This window comes from Metarhizium brunneum, chromosome 2 (assembly GCF_013426205.1).
Source record: "Metarhizium brunneum chromosome 2, complete sequence".
Classification (NCBI taxonomy): Eukaryota; Fungi; Ascomycota; class Sordariomycetes; order Hypocreales; family Clavicipitaceae; genus Metarhizium; species Metarhizium brunneum.
This window is the reverse complement of record NC_089423.1, coordinates 1,821,734-1,843,815: the sequence shown is the minus strand read 5'-3', so window position 1 is coordinate 1,843,815 and position 22,082 is coordinate 1,821,734. Positions and strand designations below refer to the sequence as shown.

The 22,082-nt window shown below is 50.6% G+C and overlaps 4 protein-coding genes across 4 annotated transcripts; 2 read left to right on the top strand and 2 right to left on the bottom strand.

Moving 5' to 3' along the window:
- Positions 1–1,988: 1,988 nt before the first annotated feature.
- Positions 1,989–6,703, bottom strand: atrI_1 (ABC multidrug transporter atrI; the record flags this gene model as incomplete). The annotated part of the gene is made up of 5 exons (XM_014691422.1): positions 1,989–2,358; positions 2,411–2,775; positions 2,835–5,544; positions 5,599–5,870; positions 5,939–6,703. The coding sequence occupies 5 exons, from the start codon at positions 6,701–6,703 to the stop codon at positions 1,989–1,991; spliced, it is 4,482 nt and encodes a 1,493-aa protein (XP_014546908.1).
- A 7,176-nt stretch (positions 6,704–13,879) lies between these two features.
- On the top strand, positions 13,880–16,575 carry G6M90_00g035130 (uncharacterized protein; the record flags this gene model as incomplete). The annotated part of the gene is made up of 3 exons (XM_014691421.1): positions 13,880–14,300; positions 14,383–16,368; positions 16,424–16,575. 3 exons carry the CDS (start codon positions 13,880–13,882, stop codon positions 16,573–16,575), a joined length of 2,559 nt encoding a protein of 852 aa, XP_014546907.1.
- Positions 16,576–17,030: 455 nt separating this feature from the next.
- On the bottom strand, positions 17,031–18,476 carry G6M90_00g035120 (uncharacterized protein; the record flags this gene model as incomplete). Its single annotated transcript, XM_014691420.1, has 2 exons — positions 17,031–17,913; positions 18,028–18,476. 2 exons carry the CDS (start codon positions 18,474–18,476, stop codon positions 17,031–17,033), a joined length of 1,332 nt encoding a protein of 443 aa, XP_014546906.1.
- Positions 18,477–20,511: 2,035 nt separating this feature from the next.
- rhp57 (DNA repair protein rhp57) lies at positions 20,512–21,936 on the top strand (the record flags this gene model as incomplete). The annotated part of the gene is made up of 1 exon (XM_014691419.1): positions 20,512–21,936. One exon carries the CDS (start codon positions 20,512–20,514, stop codon positions 21,934–21,936), a length of 1,425 nt encoding a protein of 474 aa, XP_014546905.1.
- Between the last annotated feature and the right edge of the window lie 146 nt (positions 21,937–22,082).

Here is a 22,082-nt window from a genome sequence, read left to right as displayed (position 1 = left end):
CCGACGTTGCATTTCTAGAAGTTTGGAAACCCATGTGCGGCATAATGGCAAACATGCGACATGATGTACGGAGTACCAGACATAGTACGGAGTACTTAAGTAGTTGATGTGAGCCCCTATCGCGTTACTATTATTCCGTGCAAACTCGTACGCGTGAATGCGCAACTACACCACGACACCTCTGCATCCAACAAATGTGTCTGAGCTACGACGTACTAAATTAACGACTGAGCTAGCAATTAGGTTAACGGCTAGATGAACTGTCAAATCGAGTACCGACCCAGGTAGATAGAGCTACATGCATAGTAGTAGTAGGCAGGTTTGCTAGTGCAAGAATGTGGGCCGTCTTGAAGTTTCTTCACGGGACAGTCGCCCGTCATGGCCATCGCAGCCGATCGATGTCAGTTGATGCGAACGGTGCTAGACCCTAAATAAGAAGGATCAATTACTACTCCATGTTCGCCTTGGCTGCAAAATCATGCCACGCACTGCCCAACATCATTGGTCTCTCGCCAAGTACATGCCTAAAGCGTCTGGTCCTCCTCTCCTTCCCCAGGCCCTCCCACTCTTCCCTCCCAATCCTGCACTCAACCTCTCCCTCCTCCGTCGCAACAACCGGGTCCTCGAAATCCACCCAAAACCTCCGATATCCTCCCAAACCTCATCCCACACGCAGCCATCGCCCCTCTTGACGCCTCATTCACAGCCATCGTCTCGCCCATACCTCAACAAAGCCCGAGCCCGTTCCTTCGCGCACCCCTGGCGCCAATACTCTGGAAGCAGGCGGCATCCGCTCTCAGCCTGCGTCGAGTCCACTGCCCCGTTTGCAACACTTGGTGCCAGGGAGAGCCAGCCGATCGCCTCGGCGCCGCGATAACTTACCCCGTAGCCCAGTCCATCTACTTTTGTGGAGGTCTCCAGGCGAACTGTGTGGTCCTCGGTTGCTTGGGCGATGGCGAGGGGCTTGTTCTCGAGGTATTTCATGACGGCCGGGGGGGTATCAATGGTGATGATGAGGCCATTCTATGATCATCCCCAGACTCTCGGTGCAACCTACAACGGAGGAAGAGCAAGTAGCCATGTTTGACTGGTGGGAGCGCACCTACAATTATCGTAGTCTGACCTTGAAAAATGAGAAGCTGAAAACATTCTACGGTCTATTGTTGCAGCTATTCTTTGAAGCATCAACACAAGTTGCGACAGAGACCGCCAACTTGGTTCGCCATCTCGGGGCCGGCCTCGTAGTGACTTATTTTGCGAACAAGCTAGTCAAATCCACGGACTTTCTACCACAAAAGGTATCCAATTGGTATATGTCACTATTTCAAGGTCATAAATTGGGCGAGAAATGTCCTCGGCATCAAAGCAATTCACCTAGCACACCCGGAGGTTTGGACATGCGACTCTCCAAGCACTACATTCAACCATGGCAATCAGAAACTCATGGGGAATTCTCAACACCGAGAAGATTGAATCACAGTGTACCTGTATTTCTTATGCTCTTGCAAAGCTGTCAACGGGGAGTGCCTGTAATAACCCGAGAGTACAATTTAACATGGTCCTACAGGCCACAGGACGTGGACGTGTTTGCACTTCCGAAGTGAGGCAAATAATTCACGAGCCGCAAGTAACCCAGCAGAATGTCCACGAATAACGTAAACTTGCAAAACCCTAGAGGAAATATATGTGTATTTGTGCAATCATTACAAATGAACTATCTCGATGCCAAAAGGGCAATATATGTATCAATGCCAAAAAGAGAGAACATTAGAAGGGATGAATCACGTTTCAACTATCAGTCAACGCCACCAGCCAGCCTAAAACGATACCCAATAATTAAGACAGCAAGTGTGAAAATCTCTGGCAAATCATGTGGCACTGCCGCCAAATACGCAAACATACCACACACAGCATGCCATGTTACATCGCACACTAGCCAGGGACCTTGGCTAGTAAAATACTTTTCGCCTCCCGTCGCAGACCTAAACTCATTTGTGCCACCTCTTAACACGGAAGAGATAGTATAGCAAGACCGCCATGGAGATATTAAATGCGATATATGCCCACATAATTCCAAAATTGCGGAACCTTTCGCTCCAGAAAATATCTGAGCCGGCCAGCAGTTGGTCGGCATTGCTGACGCCGCAATACCGGCACTCTGATGTAGCATCCGGGTTCTGTAGAGTACCAGGTGCTTGCTCGAGAAGAGGCTGCAGATACTGTCCACAAGTCATGCCTTGTGGAGGGTTGAAAATGTTTGCCTCACTCGTTGAGCAGGTAATTTGGCGACCGTGAAGCTCAGTACCAACAATACCGCCGATCCAGTAGGTGAAGGGACTAATACGATACATAAAGATCCTGTGGTATCGTTAGCAAATGCAGGCCAAATAATCCAAATTCTCAAACACACCAAAATCCGGGCAGGGCTGTTGCAGTCTGCAATACACCACTGAAAATAATACTCATGATGGCAAGAACATTGACAATGCTTCCCGCGGTATGGGCATCAGGCATGGCAACAATGGTCATATGCGCAAAGGCACTGGCGTAGATAAACAGCTGGATGACAAATGCCAAAACCAGGCCTTGTCTGGCGGAGCTCTGGATGCCGATAACTGGGTAGTATGAAGCAGCCCAAATCAGGATGGCCGTAAATATTTGGTACGGAATCTCGACGATAATGTTCGCAAAAATGAACGCAACCCAGGAGTACGCTTTGCTGGGGCGTTCACGGACTTCGTACAGAGACCGTTGCGTAACGAATAGGGGTTGAATCTGAGAGGCATTATTAGCAAGAGGCAATCAAAACGCCATGGAGAGCAATCCAACTGTACCTGTTGCACAATTGATGAGAATATGGTTGTAAGCATAAAAGTATTGAAGATGACGTTTTGTGTGCCACCCATGGTGGGAGGGGCGTCAAAGAAAGTGAAACCGATGAAGAGACCAGCAAAGATACCCAGGGCAAACTTGGCAAAGATGTAGCTCGGCATTCTCCAGTATTGCTGGAAGATGCGACGCGTAACAACCTGGATCTGAGTTGCCAAAGGCATGGCGAACTCTGTGTGTTTGACTGTCTCGCCTTCGGCTCGAGGTTCTTGTTGCTTATCGCGATGAAGAGTTTCCATTTCCTGCATGACGGCCTCTCGTTGAGGGCTAGCGTGCCATACCTCGTGCCAATCTTCTCCCTTGTTGTTCTGCCCCTTGTTCACAATCTCGAGCATGTATTCTGCAGGATTCTCGTCATCACCACACTTTCGACCACCATTGACCTCAAAGTAGTCAAGAAGAGTCCGTGAGTTGTCACCAATGTTCCCAAAGTACACAGTTTTCCCGCCCTTAGCCAGGAATAATAAACGATCAAATGCCTGAAACAAGACGGCGCTCGGCTGATGAATGGTACACAAAATAGCCTGGCCAGAGTCTGCAAGCTTGCGAAGGAAAGCACAAATAGCCCAAGAACTTTGCGAGTCAAGGCCAGATGTTGGCTCATCGAGGAAAAGAAGAAGCTTAGGTTTAGCGGCCAGTTCGACACCAATAGTGAGAAGCTTGCGCTGCTCGACGTTCAATCCTTGACCTGGAACACCAACAACAGCATTGGCAAAGTCCTCCATTTTAAGCATTTTGATAACCTCTTCAACAAACTCGTACTTCTCCTTCTTGCTTACTGACTTAGGCTGGCGAAGCATGGCGCTAAATCTTAGACTTTCGCGAACGGTGGCAGTTTCAAGATGCAAGTCTTGTTGCTGCACATAACCGGTATTTCTTTGAAAGCTAGGGTCGAGCGGCTTACCATTGACCAGCATATCACCGGTGATGACTCCCATCGTTGTTCGTTGAGCGAGAGCGTCTAGCAGGGTAGTCTTACCCGCGCCACTAACTCCCATAAGGGCAGTGAGCGTGCCAGGTTTAACCCAACCAGAAACATGATCCAAAAGCCGTCGAGGTTCTCCCTTAATCTCGATATCGTACACCACGTCACGCCAGGTAAAGATATCAGTGTGTGGCGCGAGTGCCTTCACCTCAGTCTTGCCATCGCCATTCGCAGTCTTCTCATCAGCAGTTGTCGGGGCTTCATCATTCTGAACAGCGTGCTTGCTACCCTTCTGAAGGTAGGCTGGAACGTGGCCACGGCGAAAGACGAGCGCCTCGGCGGTACTGGTGGTTGCTGAGTTCAGTTCCACGGTGATGAAGTAAGTGATTAAGAAAAATACCAAGAACCCTATTAGGATGCCAAAGTTTCGCCATACATGCGAGTAGTAGTACTCGTAATTTGTGGCAATGAAGGCATCGCCACTTACAGTGTACTGACCAGGTACAGCACCAGCTACATTGCATACCCAAGAATTGCCAATGTTTGGTGAGTATGGTGGCACAATGCTGGAGCAAGTGAATTGGCGGTTGTGGAATTCGTTGGCTACCAGAATCTCAAAGGCATAGAAAACCGGGTTGATCCATCGGATCCAGCTAAACCAGGGATGCATCAGGGGTACCGGGATAGCGAAGCCGGTGTAAATAACCAGTGCCAGAACCAAGACACCAGACAATGTCATGGCCTGTGAAACCGTCTTCGTAGCAGCGGCCATGGTTCGAAATACAGCAGACATGACGAAGGTAGAGATGTAGGTGATCAGGAAATACAAGAAGAACGGGCCAGGTTGACGGCGCAGATCTGCCAAGAAGTACAACACAAGATTGAAGGCAACTGCAGTGACAAACTTGACAGGAATATCGGCAACTATCCCTGCCGCTGCTTCGGCGGCAGGGTGATAGAATGCATATGAGGCGTGTTTTTCCACAATCGGCCGCTGATCATATAGGCCAGTGATCTCAGAGATCGATGTCAGAGCGTTCATAAGGATAGCCATGAATAGAACAGAGCCACGGCCATAGAAACTGATGGTAGCATCAGGTTGACCAAAGAAGATTGAACCAACTATGAGTGCCATAATAACATTTGATATAGCCTGAGTTGCAGTTGCGGATATGTCGTTCCAGATTCTTTGGTAAGCTCTTTTGGTACAAAGCTTGATCTGCATCCAGACACTGATGATATAGGGCGATTTGGGGCGGACATGGTTTGACTGTCGCAAGTTCTTTTGTTCCCTGAACTGAGCGATGCTCTCGCCTTGTCTCTCACCCAGAAATTCCTTGTTGTGGGCATCGATGTCTTGAAGAAGGGCTTGATACTCAGGGGATTGGCGCCAGAGCCGCTCAAAGTCCTCGGGAGTGCGGGGAACTTTGTTTTCAAAGCCTTCGCGAGCCACTCGCTCCTGAGGGTTTGTGACGGAGGTGAGGAAGTCGCCAGTGGTCTGACGCGCAGGGCAGAACCATCCTTGCTTTTCAAAGTAGCGCTTGGCCTGATTGGCAGGTCCAAAATAGATCTGACGACCTTCATAAAGGACGGTTGCCTTGTCAAACAGGTCATAGATAGACTGGCTTGCTTGGTATATGGCAACGGCATTAGCTTGGTGGCCAAGGTCAGAAGCCAGTCGCAGTGCCTGAACAAACTTCAGGGCAGTAGCCGAGTCGAGACCGCGAGTGCTGGCAGAATAGATTAGCCACGGGATGTTGGAATTTTTAAGAGCATGTACACACCTGTTATCCCACGCAGTGAAAGGCGAGCCGGCCACCACCATTTCAGCGATGCTGACTCGCTTTCGCTCACCGCCAGAGACACCTCGAACAAAGTCATTTCCGACTTTGGTATTGTATGTATGGCTGAGACCAAAAACAGCCATGACGACCTTTGCAATATATTGGCAATACTCGACACGAGACATTCCTTGAACACGTTGCTGGGGAGTACGGACTGAAGCCGCAAATTCAAGAGTTTGGCCAACAGTTAGATGGGGGAAGTGTTTGTCAACCTGGGAAATGTATTCGTCAGCATTCGAATCGCAAGACACTTGGACATCGATAAAAGCACACAACTCACCTCCTGGTTGTAGACAGTTTCTCCCTTGAATTCATGAATCATCTGCTTCTGCGGAATACCGCTGTAGTGGATCTTGGTTTGCTCGCCAATGTTGAGGCCCTCCAATTCACCGCAAATTGTCTTCAGTAGAGTACTGCAGCCAGACCCTGGACGACCTAGCACGATCAATAGCTCTCCAGGCCGCAAAAACCCGTCAAAGCTGTGCAAAATCTGCTTGTGCTCCTTCTTATTGAAGCTAAAAAACTCTCCAAGCTTTAACGGGGCTGCAACCATGGATCCAACAGTGTCTTGAAGTTGCAAAGCCTCCCCAGAGCCAAAGACGTCGAGGTTTCGATACGAGACACCCACACACTTCTCGGAAATACCTTCTTCACCGAGTTGCTCCATGAACCGGCGAAGCCATTTCTCAAGGTCAAAGTCTCGATGCTCGGGATTGAAAACGGGGGCGTTTTCATCGATATCGCCAAGGGAGATAGTCGGAATGGGATGGGTCGCTATGCTAGAACGGCGACGAGAGAGGACTGTAGCAATTCGTACCAACTCAGATCTGTCTTGGTCGTCCATCATCGCTTGAGTTCCGCGTCGAGTGATGGGTTCGAGATCGTCAGAATCGGAGTCTATAGGCGCAGATGTAGGATCCTCAATGGAGCCTCTGCTGTGTTTGTGTGCGGCGCCCTTTGCATGCTGAGCAGCTTCACCGTCAATGAGAAGCTCTGGAGCATCATCGCCTTGGTGCTTGGAAGCTCCAGCCGTTGCGGGATCCATGGCGTCGATTTGCTCTTTCAACCGGCCGGGAAAGTCCACTTGCAGTTTTTGGAGTCCTCGATTCACTTGGTGGTCCCAATTCGTACAAGGAACAAAAAACTATCCATAGGACCCGTCAGGGAAAATCGACGGGGGAAACCAATGAATATGTACTTGCCATCGACCCCCATCCCTCCTCGTCACAGCCACTCGATCCATGCCTTTCTGTTGTCCCCCTAGCTTGAACTTTGTTGTTGGCAAGCAATGGAGCTTTTCAAGCCCTATGGCTACCTCATGGGAAGCAAGCTAGCACACGTTTGGGGACCCTAGTCAGCCGGAGTCTAGGCATGGGCCAAACGGACTTTCCGGAACCGTCGCCGTCGTCAAAAACGCCCGTGTGGCTCGTGAGATTGTCATGCCAGTCAAGCCCCGATCTGTTGTTTACTGCCTGGTGCTGGCGGTGGGTACAGTTGTACGCCGGGCTGCATTAGCGTCTCCGGCAATGTCTTAGCGCTCAGGATTGCCCTGTCATTGTCAAACATCTCTGTTGCGGACTTCGGTGTTTGTTTTGCCATGCTCTCTCTTCCCTCTCGCATCTTCTAATCCAAGATTATTAACCCCGGAGTCAGAGTTGACTTGGCTTTGGTCGGAAAAACCATGTTTATGCTCCGCATTAGATAATACTGGAAGTCAACACCGCAGGGAGAGAGAGGATACTGCCAGTGCGGAGTTTCAATGGACTGAATCATTCGAGACGGCGTACCTTGGGTACCTAAGTACTTGCTAGCCCACCCGCCATAGGCTTAGTAGGAGCCAGTATGACATCAAGAAAATTATTTCAGATCAATTGATGCCAATGATGCTAGCCATACTGTGAGAGGCCTGCCAATTGTGAGCATAGCATGCATGACATGACATGCAGAGAAGTAAGTTGGTAGTCGGTTGAGACCTGCATCGCTGAGAACCTGCAAGCGCTCTCCTCACAACGACTGTTCCTGAGGGGCTCCTTCCCAAAATGCGGCATGCCTGTTGGCGATTTCTGATGGTGCAAAAATCATCCTAGTCGGCTTGGCATCAACTCGCGCGGTCAAAGCCCCGCTCAAACTCTCCTCAGCATCTTGGGTTGCTGCCCACCACCAAACCCACCTCACACCCTCTTCAAGCTCAATGGCAACTGGAGCACGCAAGCCACAATGCCAGCGACCCGCCGCTTCTCTCTGCCAATTTTGCTATCCCGTTTCGCGGGCATTACGTGGAGGCCGGAGTCCGGAGTCCAAGTGCGCCGACATTGAGGCGGTGTCTCCGAAGCCCCTGGCTGCCCGCTCCGATTGTATACGCACATTACGGAAATTCAACATGGCATTAGACACCGATCCTGGCCCGTGCCGGATTTGCCATCACCCGCGGCCACCGGCGGGTTCCCGGGAGTCCGCCATCATCAGCCTCATGGCAATGGATGACGCAGCCAGGCGCGGTTACGTCACTTGCAGACATCTCGTGCGTAGGCTTCGTCAAGTGGTGGCGGACTTGGGAGTGTCAAATTGTGGCGATGGTGTAGAAAGACTCGAATCGATGCTCTACCATGTCGAATATTGGGCGGAGTTTCGATTTTCGCGTCTTTGACTCGGGATTTGTGTCCGCAGGTGTACCCACAGGTATAAGGGGCTTTTTACAGCATTATCAAGATCCCCTGTCTCGAAACAATTACCATAAGCCGAAGCTAACTATATCTCAATATAGTGCCTTCAATATATCAAAATGTATATCTAGCCATGTCAGCATCAGAGGCATTCAATGCCGAAGACGGGATTTATTCAGCCCTATGGCCAGAATCTACCACGTATTCAATTTTATTTCCCGGTGGCGGTGGCGGCCCAAACGTACCTTCGCTCACCTCTGTGGCTACCTGGATCGGCGCTTTGATATGAATACCACATTATTTCTAATACTTTATAGTGCTTTGATCTTTCCATAACGGTCTCTAGCCAAGCGCGCACTCGATTCTAGTCCCCAAGAAATCATATGGGGATGCCATGAAGGCAGAGCATGCCAATGTCGAGTACAGCCCGTCCTCGCACATATATACTACGACCTTTCAGGGCCAGACAGTCAAGAAGCTTCGGGCCTTGTTGGGGCTTCGGGCTAGCAAGGAGGCTTGTCTCAACCGTCCGGGCAGATTAAGATTGTTCGGTACCAGGAACGACTCATGTACCGTCGCATTGCGAAATCCCTGCTTTAGGGCTGAGGAGAAGGCTTCACCCAAACCTCTAGAAGCGTTGCGTCTAGCGCCGTTTCAGCAAACCAGGGTGGAAAATACAACTACTAGTACATTGGTTTTCTGCAGCTTTCACGGCTGGCGCCCAGACTTGTCAATGAAAGTGGTCTGGGCCCCTGGCTCAGAAACCTAGCCAACATAAGCGAGAAGTTAAAGATCCGCATCGTGTGAAACACACGACAAAGATGCCACGAATTACTACTCCGTATTGTATGTAGAACTGATTCTGGTGCGCCCTGGTTTCTTCACATATTATCCCTGTACAAAATCAGTACGAAGTCCGGATTCATGACAACATGAATGCTGGTATGTAATTTTACATGCGTAATAATAGCGGGACTGCATTAATATGCTCACCTCTTCATCTCCAAGAAGGTCTGGTCTGGTGGGTAACTATCGCTGTCTTCCTAGGTATTTGTTTTCATGTGATGAGGCCGGGGTCTCCAGCAACCCTGCCGCTCACATGTCAACAGTTCGTCTGCGAGAGCGACCGTGATTCAATGTTATTTGACGCGGCAACCTTGAGAGGCCTATCATTTATCAATTGATCGTACCATCAGAACAACAGCTGCTGTTAGTAGCCGTTGCTCCTTGGCCAACTGCCGCCGAGTCAACAATTACAGACACCTGACTCCCGGCACCAATGTGTACGAAAATTCTCTCATTTTGGTAGAAAAACCAGATTCCTACCCCTCCAACCCCAATTGTTACGCCGCACCGTATGTGTGTCAATTGACCTCACCAACTTGACCCCTGCAGCTTGATTTAGATGCCCTAAAGCCACCTGACCGTGCTGAATCGCCAAACCCGAACACGATATCCCCATTCTCCCTGCCTGATCCCATATTGCTACGCTCATGTAACAACTGTGGCAAATCAATATATGCTTGGGGTCTCTCGAAGCTTAATGGTAGGTCGAATGCATCCTGAACCGGACCGTGAAATTAGCCCAATTTGGATTCTGCCTAGTCCACATTCGTGTAGAGTATTTACCCCCAAGCTTAGGAGCGCCACCGCAGGACCATGTTGGCGAAGCGTTGTATCCGACTCTGGCTGGGTATCTTGGTTGGATGCGCTGGGTTTCTTTGTGTTGGCGGATGTCTTGACGAGCCATCCCATATATGGCCAGGGTGTTGAGAAACGTGCGCTAGCCTTTGGGGAATATGAATAAGATGGCAATGAACGGTTCTTCGTCAGTAAGACCTGATGCGCTTTCCGTGCTTTGTAGTGCTGATCACAGCTCGATCCCTACGGCTTCCATAATGGCTTATGCTGGAGTGTGCTGTGACAGTCGTCAGTGCTGTTCGTAAAGTGAGAGGCAGAGCGAAGAAATCTCACCAATGGTGCCGCCTTCTGAGCTTGCAGTGGAATCAATTTTCCAAGAATCCTTAAATTCGCGCATACCGCTTTGATACCCATATTGCGAACGAAGCCATCATCGTGTCCCCGCTAATGCACAGAACCTCTTGGCCGTTAATGTGAGGGACCACGAGAGAGGCCTACGAGCAAAGTGACAAGAGCTCGAGGGTGCAAATGACAAGCATGTATTGCAATGGAGCTAATAAAGAGAGACCAGACTTTTCTGTGTGTATCAAGGAGGGAAAAAGTAGCTAAAGTGTACAGGCGTAGAAGTAAAGTTATAGTGCCTGAGCCGTGACTGTGGGTCCCAACAGTTGAGCACCGTCATATTATTGCAACGGTCTCCGTGAAACTAATCTTCGAAGCACTGCATCCACGAGGTGCGGTGGGTAAGCCAATAAACCAAAGGGAACGTAGGAGTCTGAAATAAGTTTAGGTAGACGCACAGTGTCCTTAGAATAAGGCAGAGGTGTAGCAAAAAGCCTCAGAAGCGTAATGGCTGCCATCAACTCCAGATCAGAGGGTTTCGTCGACAGAGATCATTCCACCAGGTCATCGAGTCTGCCGTCTCACCGTCTCTCTCCTCTCAACGGTTCCAGGCGACACCGCGGCCATTCGTTGGGTCAGCTGCTGACTGGCAACATCCATTATCCCTCTTCCAAATGTATTGGATGCCTCGCCTTCAATTGAATCTTTGCTCTTCGAACAATCCGGCTATGGAGGTGTCACGATACTCAACGTAGCGGTAGATACAGATGGTCGTAGGCAGGGAATTTGCAATCCTGCGCAATTACTGCAGCCATGATGACGTTTGTCCTATTTCACATGTCTCGCAGCATGGACTTCGATGACTTCAGCTCAAAATGTACCCCAGGTGGCCCTGGGGTATGGCGGTGGGTGAGGGTTGTCGGGCGGCAGAGCTTGCAGGTGGTAAATATATCAGAACAAGTATGCTGATGAAGCCATGGAGTCAGCTCATACTGCTGCTTCCCGGAAGTATGTGCGACAAGAGATGTATGAGTCACGGTGCATGGGGAGAATACTTGGAGTATCACCTGCGCACGCGATTTCATCCCGAACTCGCCTCATCGCCAAATGGCCCAGCTTCAGCTTCAGAATCCACTAAACAGTCGACTTTAAACGCAGCTATTTGAAATCCCGGGGTTCAGCAATCAATGGTATGCGCCATTCCGTACCTCTAAGCCGACGCCTCGGTGAGACGAGAGCGTGAAGGAATCGGCAAATAGCCGAACGAACATTGATGAACAGTCCGAGTTTCCTCTGCTAAAACATTGAATCCTTTGCTGCCTTTGATTGTCCCCGCGCGACATGGCTGTTCATGCTAACGAATTAAGGCTCCAGAATTAATAAATCCATAAAGCGCAAGGGTTAAACATGTCTCGGCATATAGCGCGTATTCATCTACTCAAGCATTACAATAGTACGCATATGTGTATATCCGTATTCCCTTGGCGGGCCGAGGCTATGAACGCCATCTTCAGATAGTACATACGCGCACCACTCGGTACGGCAATCCTTAAACGGGAGCCAGGTTAACTCATCAGTATTACCAAGGCCCTTTTCTTTTCTGCTCGGTAATACTAGCATAACAATATTTTGTGTCAGCACAAGCTCGGAGAGATGGAATCATGCTAAGCGCAATGCCATGTCATAATTTGCAGTGGGTCACGTCATCGGAACTTTAAAGGCGCTGTCGGGCAGAGGGAAAACGGTCAATGCAATAGTATTGAGTCAGGTCAATGATATCGACTAGTTGACAGTTGACCCCTTCAAGCGCCAGACGGTAGTGGACTAGCGACATCGAGCATGGCAAGCATCAATGGCACATGGTTCGCCTGAACATGTGCTGGACGGGGCAAACTGGGCTTCAATGTTCAAAAACTCTGGGGGAAGGCAGCATCGGGTGACCATTGCTTAATTGGTTCATGGGTTATTGGCTGGCCTTCCCCGCTGGCTGCGTCCGCAAGGAAGGCGTAACCCACACAAGGTGCCCACTTTCTATCCCGTTCGAGACTCCAGAGTCCAGATTCCTTGCATCACATCTTCACCTCAACCGAAGTTCCCCTTCGTCCGAGGGGCACACAAACGGCACTCCAAAGGTCTCTTGCGGCAGCTCCGATGCCCCGTCTCCATTCCTACGGGGGCGATACCATCACCGTTTTACCTTTGCCCATCCTTGCCGAAGAACTGTGTGATGCAGGCATACTAATTCCCTAGCAACGTAGGGCAGGTGAGAGGGCAATACTACGTTGCGGTCCATCATATTTGACCATCATCCATGTTGCATGTGAGTGAAATATCAGCTGCACCATCTCCATCATCACCAAGACACCCTCGACATGAGCAACACCGTCAACCAGCCGCTCTTCGCACCCCTCCGCTGACACCCATTCATTATTCGCCAGTATATGCGAGCAGTTGGGGCTTACGTTTGACACCTTTGCTCCCACGCCCGTCATTTTATACGGGTTCATGTGCCTTGCGCGCCGGGCTGCACCACACGCAACACAGTCAAACTCCTGCCTCCTTCTCTGCCTTATCAGCTAACAGACCAACGACTTACATAGGCTCCAGGGCAGGGGACTTCTTTTGCTTTTCCCTAGCAAGAACCTTTGAGTTGGTCCATCGGTCACCCCTGTCAGCCACTTTGACGACTACATTCTGCTGACACCTCGCAACCGACCACGTACAGTAAGTAGTGGTTCACATGAATCTGTTTTGCCTCACATCTCTGGGCTTTGCGGTTTTAATTTATTTCAGCACTGGAATTTCAGATGTTTTGAAAACTATAAAAATCACTTCACACATCTTGCATCCCTTGTTTTCTGCTTGCCAGCGCGCCCACAGCAACGCACGTCATGCTTATGGTCCTTGGCCCACACAGAATCTGCGGCTCCGGACATACGGAACACAGTCCAAGATTGTTGCTAGTAACATCAATCATCCTGAATAATTCCCGCTGGGCGCCTTAGCTCTACGCCTAGGCCCCTATAAACCTTTCCCCGGCCTCCACAAGCCTTTCGTACCTGGTCTGGGAGACAGGAAGTCTCCAGTCCTCCGATCGGCCCGCATATTCGAGTGATAAGAGATCATACTTCTTTCGGTGTCTGCACCGAAGCCGATGCTGCAAATTCGTTAACAACCATTGCACAATTACAATTTTACATTGGTGCCCGTATCCCAGTTGGATGCGGGGATCCATGTTCCTTGACTTGCTGGCTGCCGGCTTCTTCCTCGTTCATAGTACATGCATGTCCACGTTGTTCCGTTTCATGGACTTGTATATGAGTTCCCTGCCCTCCCACTCCTGGCCATCACTTTTCTCTTTTCCTCATTAGCCCTTGTTCTCTCATCGCTGCTATAACTCTACCCGAGTTAATACTCATTCTTCGCATGTCTCCATGTCTCAAGCGTGATATGCCATCCTATTATCTCCAGGACTGTCACTACTTCTACCGCACTGCCTTGCGCGGCCTCAACATTAGCACCAGTGTTTCGCCGCTATACTCTTAAGCGAAAGGCAGTACTATAACTGACACATCATGACCGCCAAAGTAAAGAGGGTCTTCAGCCCACCGAACTCTTTGGCAGAGAGACTGGCCGAGCCTCTTCTCGACCCTGCCATACCTCGCAAGCTCCCGGAGTCACCCCCTTCCCTCGCAGCTCAGCTGCCTTTGAACTGGTCAGCCGCTTACACAAGAATGCCTATGGATAGCAACGGGGAGAGCCATCGTGATGGCGGCATTACCTTTGCGGCTCAGGACAAGCTTCCCAAGCTTCCTATTCCTAACCTCTCTAGTACTTGCGACAAGTACCTAGAAGCTTTGCGGCCGCTTCAGACGCCTAGGGAACGAGCAGAGACGGAACATGCCATAAGAGACTTTCTCTCAACTGATGGGCCAGAGCTACAGGAGAAGCTACAAAGATATGCTCAGGGTAAAACGAGTTACATCGAGCAATTTTGTAAGTGACGATAGTAGGGATATTGGAATCAACGCACATTTCGTGTGTGTGCATCGGGCGCTGTTTTCTGATTAGATCATAGGGTACGATTCATACTTAAATTTCGACAATCCTGTGGTGCTCAACTTGAATCCCTTCTTCCTTCTTGAAGATGATCCGACACCAGCACGCAACAACCAAGTCACCCGGGCCGCGTCCTTAGTGGTATCAGCCCTCGAATTCATCCGAGCAGTTCGCAAGGAAGAACTTCCACCGGATACAATCAAAGGCAAACCCCTATGCATGTATCAGTTCTCACGACTTTTTGGAACAGCCCGAGTCCCGACCGAGAATGGGTGCCAAATTGTCCAAGATCCCGAGGCCAAACATATTATTGTCATTTGCCATGGCCAGATCTACTGGTTTGATGTTCTTGATGATAACTCGGACGTGATTATGACAGAGAAGGACATTGCCATCAACTTGCAAACTATCACGGAAGATGCTGCACAAACTCCTATCCAGGAGGCTGCCAAGGGTGCATTGGGTGTGCTCAGCACAGAAAACCGCAAAACCTGGTCTGGTCTGAGAGACGTCCTGACAAAAGATCACGGGTCAAACAATGCCGACTGTCTGAATATCGTAGACTCGGCTTTGTTTGCCCTCTGTCTAGACTACACGGAACCTGCTGATGTTGCTGCCCTGTGCCAGAACATGCTCTGCGGTACTAGTGAAGTGAAGAATGGCGTGCAGATTGGCACTTGCACCAACCGCTGGTACGATAAGTTGCAAATTATTGTGTGTAAAAATGGAAGCGCCGGTATCAACTTTGAACACACTGGAGTCGACGGTCACACAGTTCTACGATTTGCTAGTGACGTATATACGGACACCATTCTACGATTTGCCCGCACCATCAACGGGCAAGCTCCCACCCTTTGGACATCAACCAGTCCCGATCCCTCCAAACGAGACCCTGAAAGCTTTGGAGATGTCAACACCACTCCCCGCAAGTTAGAGTGGGATATGATTCCCGAGTTAAGCATTGCAGTGCGCTTTGCCGAGACGAGGCTAGCAGATCTCATTGAACAGAACGAATTCCAGTGCCTCGACTTCAGCTCTTACGGCAAAAACTTTATTACCTCCATGGGATTCTCACCAGATGCGTTTGTCCAAATGGCCTTCCAGGCAGCCTACTACGGTCTCTACGGCCGCGTCGAGAGCACGTACGAACCAGCAATGACAAAATTCTATCTCCACGGCCGTACGGAAGCAGTTCGCACTGTTTCTCAAGATTCAGTCAACTTCGTACAGTCCTTCTGGGCAGATAATCCTATCGAACAAAAAATTGAAGCTTTGAAAAAGGCCTGCCAGAAACATGTCAGTCGCACAAGAGAGTGCCTCAAGGCCGAGGGTTGCGATCGCCACCTATATGCCCTCTTTTGTGTATGGCAGAAATTTGTCAATGACGAAATTGAGAGTGGTATGAGCAGCATTGGTCAATCTAGCCCAACAGACGGCTATTCACCTGTCGGGAGCCCCGGGGGAGATTCGTCAGGATCGATGGATCAAGTTGTCGAAGTCAAGCCCAACAGGGAGCGTGGCAATAGCACAAACTCTAGATCACGAGATGCTCACCCGTTGCCTTTCATTTTCGCCGATGGCGGTTGGGACAAACTAAACACTACCGTTCTATCAACTTCAAATTGTGGCAATCCTTCCCTTCGTCAATTTGGCTTTGGTCCAACCTCTGGTGACGGATTTGGAATAGGATACATCATCAAAGACGACAGCATTTCTATTTGTGTATCCAGCAAGCACCGCCAGACGAAGCGCTTCGTCGACACCTTGGAAAGCTACCTTCTCGAAATCAGACGCATTCTGAGAATTACCAATCGCAAGAGCTCAACTGCAAAATCCAGCCGCGCACGAGAAGCAGAGGCCTCTAGACCAAAGCAAATGAGTAGACTCAAGTCGCGCGGGAGACTGATTGCCACTGACAGTGCGGGAAGGGGTCCTTCCAGACCAGAATCAACGAGTCAAACGGAGGAGAGTCCCATTGTCAGCGATGATGACGAGTTGGGCGGATGTAAGTTCCCGTTTCCACATGCAGATTTCTTGACATTAGACGCTAACGTTTGAAGACGGCTTCTTTGATGCCGGCATGTTATTGCAAGCTTTGAAAGCGAGAGACAGGGCGGCAGATCCGGTAGAGAGCGCTAAGGCTTCGGAGAGGGCGGCAGTGCAGGCAAGGAGGAGGGATGTAGGTAAGAAGTTGAGATTGACGACGGAGTAGGGAATTGTATGGGTTGATGTTTCCGAGTACTTGTATTGGATATTCCTTGATGGTTGTGGTTGTGTCAGATGAATAGAAATGAGCGCAAACTCGCGAGTTGCGAACATTTTGTCAGTGAAAACTATTGCCGTATTCTCAGACTATGGTCCGGCACTGCCTAGTGGTTTAGACGTATACGAATGCCACAAATGACTTGCACATATCATCACAGCAAATCGTTGCAACTTTACTAGGAACTAATTGCGAGCGCTTGAAATTTCTTTACATCTCCTCCTAATTATGAGAATTTGATATGGATATATATATGAACGTGCGAATAAATTTAAATTATGCCAAAAAGAAATCTACCTAAACTCCAATCCAGTAAATACATTAATGCCCGTGTAAACATGACCAATCAACAAAAACACTACTATCCTTTGCTTTGTGTTCGCTTTTATCCTCGTCAATCAAGATTATGCCAATTCATGCATATGGCCACGATGATTCTCACCAGTCTGGGCAGGGACTTCGTGCACAACTCCCTGGGGCTGCGACTGCGGCTGTGGTTGCGATTGAGGTTGAGTCTGACTCTGAGGATGTCCTTGAATAGGTGGTGTGCCACCCATGGGTTGGAAACCCGCTGGCTGCTGCTGAACCGGCGGCGTTGTTCCGTACGAGTTTGTCCAAGTCGGTGCTGGACTCGTAGTCAAATGGCTCATTCGTGGGTCCGTCATCTGTGACTGCGTCGGTGAGCTGGGATCGACGCCGCCGCCAGGGGAGTAATAGCCGACAGGAGGCGAAGGCGTGTTCTGAGGGTACGGCTTTTGGGGAGGATATCCCTGAGGCAGAGGAGGACCACCGTAGTAGGATTGTGCCATGGGGGCGCCAGGAGTAGCGTTTGGTGGCATGGGGGAATGGTCGGTCGTCGAAGTGGTTTGCGACTTGCCGCTATTCTTCTTGTTCCTGCGGAGGAAAAAGACAAGCGCGAGAAGACCGATGGCGATGGCGGCCACACCACCGACCACACCACCCACGATGGCACCAACGGGGGTCTTGCTGCCGCTGTCGCCTCCTCCGCCGCCGCCGTTGTTGTTGTTACCATTGTTGCCAGTTTGAGTAGCTGAAGCTGATGCACCGGCGTCTGCCCCCGTGGCGGTTGGGACACCGAGGGTGGCAGTACTGGGAAGTGTGCTGGAAAAGGTCTGGACAAAGCGAGAGTAGCTTCTGACTTCAGTTTGCCCAGCGTAGGTAGTGTAGGCACCCTGAGCTGTTGAGTAGCTGACTGAGTTGCACCAGTAGTCGGTGATATTGCCAGGGAAGGCAACTGTATTGCAGTAGGGGTAAACCTTGTTCGTGCTGTTTGTTCTAGTGTCAGACATGGACACAGTAATATCATGATGATGGGTTCATATAGCCCGCACATACAGCCATGTGTTGGACTGAAAGTGCTACTGAATGTAGAGAACTTACCACTTGACAATCTGTGTGTTTTCAGCACACAGATGATCGCAGGAGCTTGACTGGTACATGTTGTAATCGACACATGCGAATCTGAAGTTGAATGCAACGCTATTATAGCACATGATCATTCCTGAGAAAGTTTTCTGAGCCTGCACAAGGCCGCAAGTAGCGCCAAGGCCACAGCTATATGGAACAGCATAGCTACCAGAGATCCAACCACAGGTATTGTCCGGGGCGATCATCATGGTTAGCGGCGTCTGAGTCGAGGTGGCTCGCCCGAACAAATGTTTGGGCTCGAATCTATCCCAACCAGGCGGGGGAGTAGGTCTTGGAGACATTCCATCGTCGGCCAGAGCAACAGATGCCGTGGCTCTGGCTTGTTTGGGAACCAGATTTCGAGCCTCAACGCCTGCTGAGAGGGCCACAAAGGCACTTATCAAGGCCGAATTTGCCTTCATGATGGCTAGCTGTCGCTCTGTGCGAGGGGTTTGATGTCGTGTAGGAGAATCGAACCCGCTAGAGACTCTGGCAGCGAAGCCGCAACAACCACTTACTCCAACGACAGTTACAATGAGAGGGGGGGAAACACAGTCGAAGAAGGATTCCTTTTCTCAGTGACAGACAGAATGAGGCTGGCGCAACCAACAGTTTTTATTTAATTGAGCTGCGGGTAGGGGCTCGTGGCCCATGGACCTTTTCCTGGCACCATGCTTCCGATGTGACAGAAATGGTATTCCTGTGAAGATCAATATTGGCAGAGCCTCTCCGTCTGGCCTGCCTGGCGCTCGACAGCCGCAGCAAACCCCCTCCCCGGGTCCAGGTCGTGTCATGTCAGCCTTGAACTAGTGCTTGTTGGAGTCGTGAAGTTGCATGGGGCTCGAGGTTGAAAGGAGCCATTGGCGGCGCTGCACCTGACTGTGGCTTGCAGAAGCTGAATGCGAAATGGACCACGTCGCTTGCTGAGACCAAGTCGCTTATTGCCTCTTGATGTGCCCATGTTGGGAAGCGGTCAGTCTATTTGCTAGACTTTGTTCCATGCCCGTTGTCTGCCCAGTGCGCTGTCCATGACGAGAAGAAAATAGTGTATGCGGCCCGTTGAGCAACGCGTTCGTTCAACACGGAACCAGCTTGGGCTTGAAAGACAACCTATTTTCCACGCCTACGCAATCGCGGACCAATGTTACCGCGTCGGGGCCAATAGTTTGTAGTGTTGGCGCAGTGAGACATTCAGCCGGCCTGTGGCGAGTTTCTTCAGCTATTCCTCCTCCATTGCTGCTGTGTGACCAGCTTTGGCATGATCCTCGTCGTCAAGGAGCATGGAAACAGTTCCTCGTGTCGAGCAAGGGGGGCCGAGATTGCACGTGGAGTGTGCGCCAGCAGCAGCTCTGAGAGATTGTATCGCCGCGTTCGATACGCCCATTCCCCAACAAAGCAGGACTTTTTTGGATACCGCGAGACGTCTTGCCCGTTCGACTCCACGTGCAGAGCAAGTTGGCATCAATATCGAGGCATAGAGACCACAGCAGTGTGACATGTCCTCATCTTGCAGAAAAGGCATCGGTTTTGGTATGGGATTTTCATCTGAAACCCATGATCGAGCTGTCACTAGTTTCGGCAATGTAGTCCTCGGACAGCGCACCCCAGGAAGAAGCGTCACAGACTTTCCGGAGATTGATGAGACGAAAGCTGACTTGGTACATGGGGTGCTGATCAGCACAGACTGGTGGCGGCCGGGTTGTCAGCATGACACGAGGGTCCAGGGGGTGTAGAAGATCCTAGCTCTCGAATGCTTTGGCCTGGAATGACTGACCAATCGAATGGTGTACGGAGTATTGTGAAGAAGAAACACTGCACATGTGGTAATCTAGACGTGAAAACCCACGTGGGGGTATCGCGGTATAGGGTATGTGGATGGGATTCATTGGATTACCCCATGTTTGCGAATTTGCTGGTGATGCCAGACAACAACAACAATAATAATAATAATAATAATAAGCACCCTATTTTACCCTATATTATGGCAAGGAGTATATGAATCAATAAAATTTGTTCATCCAACGTGGCCAACATTTTGGTCTTGTTGGTCTGTACAATTTTATTCAGGCAATTCATACTCGGGTTCTCGACAACGGAGGTGCGGGTTGGATGTGGGGTCGCGGCGACATTGGGAACGACATTCACGTCACAACAGCTCCTTCACATGACTGCGACGCGTCTACTCCGTACAACACCCGCACATCTTGCAATTAGGCCTCTCCATCCACGCCAAACTGCAATGCCAGGGTCGACATTTACATCTCATGTCAATCTCAACGCGCCCCTATCCTCGAGGCTAAGTTGTTGCGTCTCTTCCGTCAACCTTGAGCCTATCATGTTACACCAAGATTTCACCCGCGCATGTCCATCCTTCAGCATCAGACAAGGCTAAAGTCGACCCTGGACATTCTTCAGCTCTCATTTCTTCCCAATTATCCTCTTTCACAAGTCTCACTCATGACCGACCTTCTCCACATCCTCCCCTCCTTCCGTACAGCCCCCTTCGGGGCATTGCTCCCCATCATCGAGCAACACGCTCTTTCGACAACAGACCTTCTGGCTCTTCACCCTGCAGATATATCGAAACAAACGAACCTGCCGCTGCTAGATCTGAAACGGCTCATTGCCACAATCCAAGTCTCTCTATCAGACGATCTCGTACCACGCCACCCCCTACAACAAATCGTGAGCTCCGCGCCAGAACACGACCATTCTCACCATGAACAGCCCTCAGAATCAAACAGCCAAGATGCCAGTAAATCGCCAGCCATCCAACCCCAGAAAGGGAATCCCTCGTCGCCTTCATTCATAAGCACCCTTTGCCCTCAAATAGACGCCGCTCTCAACTCGGGCATCCCAACCTCATCCATCACAGAAATCACGGGCGAATCCGGGGCCGGCAAGACCCAATTCCTCCTGTCACTGTGCCTCGCCGTCCAACTCCCGCCACCCCATGGCCTCCGCAAGCAAGCCCTCTACATATCTACCGAATCAAGCCTCGCGACCAAACGCCTCTCTCAGATCCTCGCGTCAAATCCTCTCCTCCAGGATATTGACTTCGCGGACCGCCCCTCTCTGGACAACATCCTCAGCACAGTCACTCCAGATCTCGAATCACAAGACCACATCCTGGAGTACCAAGTCCCCGTGCTACTGTCAAGACACAACATAGGCCTACTAGTGATTGATTCCGTGGCGGCCAACTACCGAGCCGAGTTTGAAAGGGCCGGCTCCTCATACGGCTCTAACATGGCCGCGCGCAGTGCCGAACTCGTCCGCCTGGGCGCGTTGCTGCGAGACTTGGCAAGGAAGCATGGCATCGCCGTCGTCGTAGCAAACCAGGTATCCGATCGCTTCTCCTCCTCGCCCGCGCCCCTGCCGCGGACCATGTCCTACAGGACTTCTACTTCCGCGCAGGAAAGCCCCCTCGCGTCAAGAAGCATGCCACCGCCGCCGCCGCAATCTACCCTCGCCAGCACGCCCTCGTCCCCCTTGCCCTTCTCCTTCTCGGACGACGCGCCGCCCACACACCCTGCGTTGCGACTAGATCACCAGCAGCGTTGGTTTACAGGCTGGGGGGACGACCCGCGCTCGTCGCATTCCCTGAAAACACCGAGTTTGGGACTCGTCTGGTCCACGCAGATAGGATGCAGGATAGCCTTGTTCAAGAGGCCCGTGTACGGACGGCCACGGCAGATTGCGGCACCCATAGAGGCGGATGATGACAATATTGATAGGGGGGCTACACTAAGGAATTGGCGGAGGTGGATGAAGGTTGTGTTTGCGGGACATGTTGCCGCCTCGGGTCAAGGGGTGACGGGGGCCAAGGAGTTTGAGGTAACGACTGGTGGCATTGCATGTGTACCAGGGAAGAATGGATAGATGGTTGGATCGTGACTTTGATAGGACATATATATATATATATATACATAATGTGACTTGGACACGGCTAATCGGAGCTCTTGCGCCCTACCAAGACTCAAAACACACATTACACTGGTCGAAAGGGGCACTTGACGACAGGATAT